Source organism: Cervus elaphus, chromosome 5, assembly GCF_910594005.1.
Source record: "Cervus elaphus chromosome 5, mCerEla1.1, whole genome shotgun sequence".
Lineage (NCBI taxonomy): Eukaryota > Metazoa > Chordata > Mammalia > Artiodactyla > Cervidae > Cervus > Cervus elaphus.
In genome coordinates this window covers 27818849-27829486 of record NC_057819.1, presented here as the reverse complement: position 1 = coordinate 27829486, position 10638 = coordinate 27818849, and the positions used below count along the sequence as shown (strand labels likewise).

Below are 10638 nucleotides of genomic sequence, written 5' to 3'. Positions count from 1 at the left end.
AGAACATCAATCTGAGAGCAGTTTATTTGCTGTCTGGGGCCCTTTCGTTCCTAACACAGTTGTGAAAAGCCTTGGCATCAGTTAAACTAGCAAATATTTCCTAAGTGTCCTATGAAACAGGGAGCCTTTTTCTGTGATGTTGACAATCAGTATGTAACGTCTTCGGTTGAAAAGAGGTGATGGGAACCCCATCATGGTGGGTGCTGGCTGTGCCGTGGGCTGCAGTCCAGGGGGCTTCAGAGGGTCCCCTGCTCCTGGGGGAGAGCTGGCGCCACATGTGGCAACCAGATCTTCTGGGGTAGTTTTTGGATGTTTCCAGAAGCTCAGAGGGGATGGTTATAGGGTGATTGTCTTATTGGGTACAGTTGCTAGTCACTGGGCACATTGCTACCCCATCCCCAAGCCAGGTGTGCTCAGGCAGTTGGAGGCATGTGTTTCTCATTGTGTGTGGAGACCCGCAGGCAGCTCTGGGTAACACGTGCCCTCAGGTTCCTTCCTCAACTGTCTCGAGATATTTTGGAACAAACAGCAATGCAGCCAGTGGGAACCACCTTCATTCCCGCTGCAGTCAGTTCAGGATCCGTCCTGACGCACAGGCTCTCGGGGTGAGTTTTTATGTCAGTCACAGTTGGGAGGTCTTTCCTGATGTTTCTTAAGTTCTCGGTCATATGTCCCACTTCAGGGTGGTTTCCTGGGCCCTTGTAAGTGACCCCATCCAAACACCCTTGTCCTTGCTCCTGGGCTCACTTCCTGTTTATGAAACGTTGCCCTGCTCCTCCGCGGTGAAGTACAAAGGGTGGACATGCCACTGAAGACAGGTCTGCAGACAGGACAGTATGTGACCATACAAGCCCAGGGAGACAGGGGGGACCTGCAGGTGCCGAGGGTCCAGGTGCCCAGGGCTCGACTACGGGACCTCACAGCACCCGAGGCCAGACACCTGGTGCTGCCTGACGCTTTTCTGGTCTTAGACATTGGCACGGCCCCGGGCTAACTTGTCACAACTATTTCTACAGAATGGTGCATGGTTGTTGCTTTTAGAAAACCACTTGAGCTCACTGTCCTGGGTCAGGGCCTCTCACCGAGGCCCCTGTTGGGCAGATGCCCTGCGAAACTTCAGCCCAGGGTACACCAGATCCTGGGGAAAGGGCTTTCTGCTGAGACTTTCTCAGCTAGTTGGGGCTGCTGTTTGTCATGCACAGGCTGCTTGTTTTAAAACATTCACAATTAGTACTTTGAAAAACCAGTAAAATAAAATTTTATTTTGTAGTTATTTCCAAAATTGACAGAAACATCAAATACTCCAATTAGTTGCACTGATTACAGAAAATATTCATAACCACTCAATAAAAATTGTACTTCCTCCTAAAATAACAGAAATTTGGGAGGGACACACTAAATATTTTAATCCATAAGCATAAAAGATTAACAGCCAACAAACAAGAGGCAAACAAGGACTGAACTGTCAGTTGGACGTTTTACTGAAACGGGCCGCTCATGGGGCATTCATCACTGCCTCTCTGGTGAGGCCAGCAGCTCAAGTCACCTCCCTCACTGGCCAAGGTGCTCCTCCTGTGTGTCCAGAAAGGCCTCACGACACAAAAGTTCAGATCCCACAGTGTCAGGGAGGTGTGACTTTGGAGTGAGAAACTGGTTTTCAAAGCAAGAACCAGGTGAGAAAAATCTTTATGTAAGTGACAAGTTTTAGGAAACGAATGTACAAAGCAGAATAAGTTACAAACAGAAGCGCTGCGCCCTCCTCCTCTTCCTCCTGCCTGACGGGCTCTGCTGGCGGACAGCCTGCTGCGGTGTCTGCCTGGTCCCTACAGTCATGGCATCTGGGGGGCCTTATCCAGTCCCTCAAACAGGACTGCCTGGACCCCTCAGGCTCGTCCTGGATGAGAGGGAGGCAGACACCCTGCGAAAGAGATGAAGCTGGTCTGATCTGAGTGCTTCCCTTTTCCATCCTGGACCGTGAGTTAAGAACTCTGTGTTGTAGATCCTTTTGCTTTCCCGCCACCTAGAGGTGGCCGTCCCCGCTGCGCAGCCTGTGGGGGGGACACGGGGGAACCTGCGGTCTTGGCGGCACGCACACCAGGCCGGCAACGGGCTGAGGAGGACGCAGGGCCTCAAAGCGGCCCTCAGGAACGGGAGATCTTGTCAGGAGGCATGAACCCTGTGTCCCCGAGGGCCCTGAGAGCCACTCGGCCATCGGGCCGGACCACCAGGTGGGTAATGCTGCCGTTGTTGAGGGAAAGGCGGAGCCAGCCTTCTGGAGGGAACTGCAGCGCCCTGAGGAGAAGACAGAATGTGCTAGAAACAGGCCAGGTGGGCCAGGTCTCAACAAAGCTGAGGGTACCCCACCCCAGATGAGAAGCCCCTGGGAAGACTTCCAGGGGCCGGGTCCAGCATCTCTAAGTCCCTCCTGCTTTCAGATGGGGTTTCTCAGAGGAAGGAGCTGCCGGGCAGATGTCAACCCAACAGTCCAACAAGGGGTTGGAGAATCCAGTCCCTCTGGGATGGGGATAAAGCGCGCTCGAGGCCTGCAGGTGAGTCACAAGCACACTGGTTAACAAATGCATGCAACTTCATCTGCTTTCCCAGTGTAACCAGAAGGGGGCAGAGAGCAGCCAGATGGTGCAGCAGGTGCAACCACGGCCCCTGGAGCGTTTTCATGCTCTTAAAAGTGCTTTTCAGGCACAGTCAGTATTTGCTGAAGGGCACAGCATGACTACAGCCTCTGTCCATGTCACCAGACACTCTTCCTGCCCTAGAACTGTGGGGTCGACAAGCGGCAGCCCCGTGGCTTGTCTCACCACCTCTGTCAAGAGTTTTGCTGACTTGAAGGAGTAACTACCTACACACTGCTTTTTAAAGTCTCAATGTCATGCTCACCACTTTCAGAAACTGTCCTAAGTTAGGGGGCAGGTCGTCCTCCCATTTCCTGGGGCAGAGGCCCTGGCTCCCAGCAGCCCTGTCTTTAGCACAGGTACCACTGCTCCAAGCCTGGTCATTTCTGGCCTGTTTTCAGCACTGGGTTTGCCTCCCAGTGATGCTGGGTCAGTGTTGTCCTGGAATATGGAAGGATGTGTGTTTATACAGCCCAAAAGTCAAAGCCCAGGCGGCTGGCTTCTTGGTGTTAAAAGCAACACACAGGCTCAAGCTACAAGCCTGCAGCCCAGCCCTTCCTCCCAGCAGCACTCGACCTGGCCTGGACCACGCTCCCCCGGCATGGCGCTTCTCGCCTGGAGCCGTGTGTGACGTCTGGACAAGTGGGCCCATGTGAGAAGGGGGATCCCCTCAGCTCCTGAAGCACCTGCCAAACAGCTTCTAATGGATCTGGGGGAGGCAGGGTTACAGTTATTTAACATCTGGCTCTATGTGGGATTTGATCAAATACATGAGCACCCTGCTGGCCTTTCCAGGTCCAGGCCCTCTGTGACTCAGGATGTGGCTCAGGGCAGCCATCACTGGGAAGGCCTGGAACGCGGTGGGGCCAGGACACAGGGAAGTGGTTGGCTGGCTCCAATGACACAGGAGCCCCTGGAGAAGCTCCTGACTTCCTACAATGGATCAGCTGAAGCAGGGAAGTGACTAACATACTCAGGTTATAACCCTGCACAAGCAGGTCCGTGAGTCCATAATTGCAAAAAATTTCCAGTTAATAAGCTAAAATAAATAAGAAACTATGAGGCAAACATTGAGTAACCACAGTGGCATGATCCAGCGACAGGTGCCAAACCAGTCACTGCATGTCAGGGAAACGGGGTGTTGGCATATAAACTATGACTTCGCAATGTGAGCAGCCGGCGCATAGCACCTGAACCAAGCAACCACAACATCGCCCAGGAAAGACTGCCGACGGAGGACACTTGGTCTGGTCTGTTCCCACCAAAAACACACAGTCATGAGAAAACTGGACTGAAAGCCACTCTACCAGACCACCAGCTGGACCTGGAGGAAACTCTGGAGGCACAGGCGGGCAGGAGGGGGAGCAGGGCCAAGGGCACCCAGCAGGACCCCTCACCGGCACACGATGTAGCGGATGACGTTGGCATGGCAGATGAAGATCTCATAGCTGTCCTCCTGCTGCTTGGCGTCTGCCCGGTGGATGTAGTTCCGGAAGGCGGCCTCAATCCGCGCTCCATCTTCATAATACTGCTAGGGGCAGAAGAAGGAATCGTGCATATGGAGGCAGCATGGGTCACGCTGCCACGAGGAGCCCAAGGGCAGAGTGGAGGTTGCTCCCCATAGGAGGCTGCCCCGGGAGGATTTTTTTTACCACAGCCTCCGGCTTCCAGTGAGAAACAGGGGGGTCGGGCTCGATGGGGGCGCCTTCCCTCAGCAGGTCTGTGCTGACCTTACAGACGCCTGTAGGAAAGCACAGGACTCAGTCCCTTTAGGAGCAGCCACCCCTCCCTCCCTGCTGCTGGGCACCTGGGGTGCCTGGCACTCACCTGGCAGGTGTTTACTGATGATGTCAGTGGTTTCTACCGCACGGGTCATGGAGGAATGGACGATTTTATTAAACTTCAACCCCAAGCTTGCAAGTCGCAGACCAGTTAGTTCAGCCTGCTCACGACCTTGAAGGTGGAATACACTGGAGAATTACAGGTGGTGGGAGACCCTGCTTGTTTCTACTGCACAAATACTTCAGTCCTTACCAAGCACCATTAGGGCTGGGGGACAAGATGGGCAGCCCCTCCTGGGTCTCAGGCCTAAGGAAGAGGTCAGGCTTTCAACAGGTAAAGTCAGTGAGACAGACCAGCCACCTTCAGCCCCATACAGAAAAAGCATCAAAAACAATGGCCATAAGGACTTCCCTGGTGGTACAGTGGATAAGAATCCACCTGCCAATGCAGGGGACATGGGTTTGATCCCTAGTCCAGGAAGCTCCCAAATGCTGCAAAGCAACTAAGTCTGTGCACCACAACTACTGAGCTCATGCTCCTCAACGAGAGAAGTCACTGCAGTGAGAAGCCTGTGCACCGTAATGAAGAACAGCCCCCGCTCACCACTAGAGAAAAGCCCACACACAGCAACAAAGACCCAGAGCATCCATATAGAAATCAATCTTAAAACAAACACTACCCAGCCATGGTTGAGGGTGGCTGAAGTTTGGATGGAGTCCTCTTTACTATTTCTGGGTCCGTTACACTATTCTTACTCAACTTTATCCAAAGATTGGATCTTAATGCTCCAGTGACCAGCCATGCAATCACTACAGATGTCAACATGTAAGGATGGACAACCAGCACTGCTGAGGTCTGGGTGCAAATACAAATGCTTTTCCTCTAACGTATCTTAGAATCCAGTTGAAACGCCCTTGGAGAGTCAGTTTTAGCTGGACATGTGACATCACAGAAGCGGCTTTACTTCTATCTGAGCCTGAGGACAGGCCATCAGCCCCTTCACACAAAAGGGTACCATCTCACTCAACAAAAATATTTGTAGAAATGTAAACTCCACCTCCAAACACCCTGTGTTTCCTGTCTGAGGGAATTCTCCTGTGGATACAGGCACACAAAGGCCAAAGTGAGAGGATGTGCCCAGCAGCACCATTCACAGCAGCAAGAAACTGCCATAGATGCCAGCACTGGGCAGGGCCCTGAGACACGCCACTGTTTATAAGGCAGCCTCTGAAGCTCTTCAGCAACTAAGTCAAGCCATGGGGCACCAGGCGGAGCCACTGCAGAGCACCTGCAGGCAGAATCCATGGTAATATTCTTAAAGTTGAGGGGCCTCCCTGGTGGTTCAGTGGCAAAGAGTCTGCCTGCCAATGCAGGAGACACGGGTTCAATCCCTGATCCAGGAAGATCCCACATGCTGTGGAAGAACTAAGCCCATGTGCCACAAGTACTGAGCCTGTGCTCTAGAGCCCGGAGAACCGCAACTACTGAGCTCACATGCCAGAACTACTGAAACCCACATGCCCTAGAGCCCATGTTCCACAAGAGAAGCCACTGCAAAGAGAAGGCCGCACACCACGTCTATAGAGCAGCCCCCACTCACCACAACTAGAGACAAGCCTTCACAGCAACAAAGACCCAGCACAGCCAAAAATGATTAATTTCTAAAAACTTATTTAAAAAAAAGGTTGAGGACACTTGCAAAGTCTGTCTTGAGTCAGATTAAGCTGATTATTACTATTAATGACAAAGCTCACATCTGGGCCAAGAACGCCTGACACAGGTCCAAGGAGGCCTGCCTCGCAGATCAGCAGACAGCCCAGCCACATACCCAGGGGCGTCAGCGTGCGGTCCTTCTCCAGGGAGGCATCCACGTGGTACTGGGAGTGCCTGATGAGGAAGATGTGCCGTGTGGCCTTGGCCTTGCAGTGGTCCAGCCTGGATGTCAGCTCCTCTTCTCCAGGCTCTAGGCTCCTCTTCCGCAGGTTGACCAAGGACAGTGGTTCTCTCCTGACGTTGAAACACAAGACGGTGCGCTCTGTGCCCCTGCTCACAAGTCACCCCTAGTCTTTCTAACAGAGGGGCTTCCTGTGTTGGGAGGTGTAGGGGAGAAGCCAATGTCCTCTGTTCTCAGTGCTAGGCCTGTGCTGGGTGGCTGGATGGTGGACAGACAGATAAGCAAAGCCTCTGTGCTGTTCATGTCCTCATGAGGAGACAGTCACAGCAAGGGGACCAGTGATGCAGAGAAAAGGAAGGAGTGGTTGTGGGAGGGCAGGTGGGAAATGCCCACAGGGTGGCCTCGCTGACAGGGATGCTGTGCTGCCCCTTAGTAGCCACTGATCGTATGGCTACTTACACTCAAAATCATAAAAATTAGGTACAATTAAAACTCCCATTTCCTCAGTCACACAAAGCACATTTTCAAAGCTCAGCAGCAAGTGGGACAGTGGCCATCACACCGGACAGGGAGAAGAATGTCCCCATTATCACGGGAACCTCCCCGGTTGGCCCTGCCGGGTGCTAGGAAAGGGCTGATTGGGGGGGTGGGGAGGGGCCTGGGAGGGCGCAGCAGTAGCAAAGATGCTGAGAAACGACGTCTGGTGAAGACAGGCTCTGTTAGCTCATGGACCGGAAGTCAGTAGAAGTTAAATGCCTGTGAGACTAGCAGAGCTGGGAAAGAATGTACTCTGCTGAGACAGTGCTGGAAGAATAAGTTTTGAGGGAAGTCATGGTGAATTCAAGGGTTCTGCTTGGGCCATGTGAACCTGGGGTACCCATATACAACCAGGCTGAGATGCCACACTGGCAGTCATGGGGGAGCTGGGGCTTAGCCAGAGAAGACCTCTGGTACCGCAGGCACAGATGCAAGCTTGGCTCCTCAGAAAGAGGCTGGAAATTTCACTGAATGAGGCTCTTTCTAGCATGGATACCACTCTCCTTACTCCCTCATAAATCTAGACTTGGCGAGCAAATATAGCATGTCAGCCTCAAAGAAAGCTGAAGTCTGGCTCTCCAAGTAAGTCCTTTAACCTCACAGTGACTGTTTCCTTGGAAAGGCACATGAAATTAAGAAGATTGTACTGATGTTTAAAAGAGAATAAGGCCCCAGCCTAATCATGAGAAAAACAGACAAATCCCAACTGAAGGACATGCTACAAAATACCTGATCACCACTCTTCAGAACTGTCAAGGTCATCACAAGTTAAGTCTAAGGAACTGTCAAAGCCTGACTGTCATATGGGATCCTGGGAGAGACAATGGACTACAAGTAAAAACTGAGTAAATCTCAATAAAGTATGGACATCAGTTAATAATATTGTACCTACACTGGTTCACTGATTGTAACAAATACCCTATGTTAGAGTAAGGTGTTAACAACAGAAGAAGTTAGGTGTGGAACTCTAGCAAAATAGAAACTCTATTGTCTTTGCAATTTTTCTGTAAATAGAAGACTATTTTAAAATAAATTCATCTTTAAAAATTAAAGGTTAAAAAGAATGCCTCTGAAGTTTCCTATACAAGGAGGTTAACAATAAATATTAGTTCTGTGCCCCACACTCAAAGTGTTAAGTAGGAAAGAGCTGGGACTGGGTAAACCATCCCACAACCCAGAGCAGTGCCATCCAATAGAAATAGAACACCGGCAACGTATGTTATTTAAAATTTCCAAGTAGCCACATTTACAAAGTAGGAAGAAACAGGGGAAATTCCAGTAACTCACTTTATTCACTCCAGCATATCAAAAGTACTATCGTTTCAAAACAATATTGTAAGATCTGCACTGCTTTGGTTTTTAAATTTAAGTTAACATTAAGTAAGACTAAAAACTGCTTCAGCATTTCCAAGCGCTCGGTAGAATACTGAGAGCGCGTGGCCGGGGTGCCTGGGACCCCTGGACCTCATGCTCCTACTCAGTATGTCAGCTGGCCCTGTCCCTGCGCGGCCTCCTCGCAGGGGCCCCTTCCAGAACCCACCTCCACCTGGCCCTCTCGGCAGTATCCCAAATATGGGATTAGCATGCCGTCACCCAATCTGAATATTCATAAGTTGAGAGACAGAAACAGGGACAAGAGCCCTACTAAGGTCCAACTCCTCCGTTCGGACTGAAAACGACCACTCCAGGCATCCCGGTACTCCTTCCTCAAAATGACCCCCTGGGCAGACAAGGAAACTGGTGCTCAAAAGAGGGGTCGAGGGACGCCTCACGTCCAAAGCCAGCCTCACGGCCAGAACCGAAAGAGAAACCAGCAAGCAAACCTGCCCCGCCCGCCCCTCCGTGGGACCCACCACACCGACCAGACGGGACAGCTAGGACCCGGGAAGGGCTACCGCCGCCGGCCCCGCACCTGTCCCAGTTGGGGTCCCAGACGCCGGGCCCCGGGCGCGCGGCCCCCGCCCACGCCGGGGGCTCGACCACGCGCGGTTCCGCGTCCCCGCCCGCGCGGGGCTTCCCCACTGCCACAGCCGAGAAGAGCACCGCGGCCGAGCCCCCTGCCAGGCCGCAGGCCGCCAGCTGTAGCGCCTGCCGAAACGCCATGCCGGTCAAGTCCCGCGTCGACCCCACGCGGGCTCCGCGCAGGCGCGCTCGGGTGTGGACGGCGAGCGACGAGGGACACGCTTCGTCGGGCGTACGCTTCCGGCCGACGGGCTGCGCGGGAGCCGCCGTGATCGTCTTGTCCGCCGCGGTGGCTTCCGGGGATAAAGGCGGAGCCGGGTGGTAGGCGGTGGGTCTGAGACCTAGGCGTGCTGTGCGAGTCGTTTCTGCCGTTGAGCGAGGGCTCAGACGGCGCCCGACCCGTACCCGAATACTTACACCTACACCTGCGGAAAGAGCCCAGGGGGAACCCTGATAACTTGAGGTTCTGGTTCAGATGAACTAGGAAACTACAGCAGGGTTTGCTGGTTGCTTTGTTTTTACGGGGGCAAAATACACGTACTGCAGAATTTACCACCGTAACCGCTTTTAGGTGTACAGTTCAGGGATATTAAGCACGTTCTCTTTGTTGTGCGAGTATCACCAGCATCCATCTCCAGAACTTCCTCATCGTCCCAACTAAAATTCTGTGCCTGTTAAAACACTAAACTCCTCACCCGCTTCCCTCAGCCCTTAGCATCCGCCATCCTGCTTCCTGTCTCAGTTCAACTGCTCCAGGAATCCCAAAGAAAGAGAGTAAAAAAACAGTATTTGTCCTTTGGAGCTGGATTATGTCACTTAACAATGTTCTCAGGGTTCATCCGAGTCATCTGTCAGAATGTCCTTCCTTTTAAAGGGTGAATAATATTCCATTGTATTGACGGACAACATTTTCTCTCTTCATTCATCAATGGACATGTGGGTTGTTTCCCCATTTTAGCTATTGAGAATAACGCTGCTGTGAACATGGTACACAGACATCTCTTCAAGTCCCTGCTTTCTGTTCTCCTGGGTGTGTACAACTAAGGGGAACTGCGGGGTCATCTTGGCAGCCTTGAATGGGGAAGTGATATGATCTGATTTACATTTTAAAGTCACCCTGGATTTTGAAGAATGAATGTATTCCACAGAAATACCCAGACCTCTGCATAAACATGGTGTCTTAAACCCATATATTTATGTCTGCTTCCAGAAGGTCACTTATTAAAAATGATAGCAAAAAAAATTTTTTTTAAGGACAAATTAAAAATAAGTAAATAAATAAAAAGGACAAATTCAAAAAGATGTACTTGAAACAGAAGAAACCAAGCAAAGAGATCAGCTGACAAAATGTTGAAAGCTGGAAATCAGGTTGTTATTGATCTGAGAAGATGGAATATCAATTGCCTTCACTGAGGGAAGCCAAGAAGCAAGCTCATCCAGTCCTGTGAGTCTGGAAGAGCCAGATGAGTTACAGGTACTAGCCCCAACAAAACTGGGTTCCTGCTTGGCCAGCCCACTGCCAAGGACGGTGTCACAACTGCAGCCCGTGTACACAAATCTTCTGAAGAATGTCTGAGTGGCTTTGACTCTTTTAACAATGATACACATCCGAGTATCTACAGACATTTCAGGAAATCCTGATAGGGTAAAACAAAGATCAAATCAACCCTGAATATTCACTGGAATGACTGGATAGAGCTGACTCATTGAAAAAGACCCTTATGCTGGAAAAGACTGAAGGCAAAAGGAGAAGTGGGCACAGAGGATGAGATGGTTGGATGGCATCACTGACTCGATGGACATAAATTTGAGCAAACTCTGGAAGATATTAAG

The 10638-nt window shown here is 51.4% G+C and overlaps 1 protein-coding gene across 2 annotated transcripts; it reads right to left on the bottom strand.

The window, feature by feature from the left end:
• Positions 1-1241: 1241 nt before the first annotated feature.
• On the bottom strand, positions 1242-9007 carry PGAM5 (PGAM family member 5, mitochondrial serine/threonine protein phosphatase). 2 transcript variants are annotated; one of them, XM_043902198.1, is made up of 6 exons: positions 8756-9007; positions 6241-6419; positions 4458-4583; positions 4283-4371; positions 4028-4161; positions 1242-2292 (listed from the first exon to the last, which is right to left on the bottom strand). In XM_043902198.1, the coding sequence occupies exons 1-6, from the start codon at positions 8944-8946 to the stop codon at positions 2142-2144; spliced, it is 870 nt and encodes a 289-aa protein (XP_043758133.1). In that variant the 5' UTR covers positions 8947-9007; the 3' UTR covers positions 1242-2141. The 2 variants fall into 2 exon arrangements, with proteins under 2 accessions (XP_043758133.1, XP_043758134.1); XM_043902199.1 differs by having other exon boundaries at positions 4028-4158.
• Between the last annotated feature and the right edge of the window lie 1631 nt (positions 9008-10638).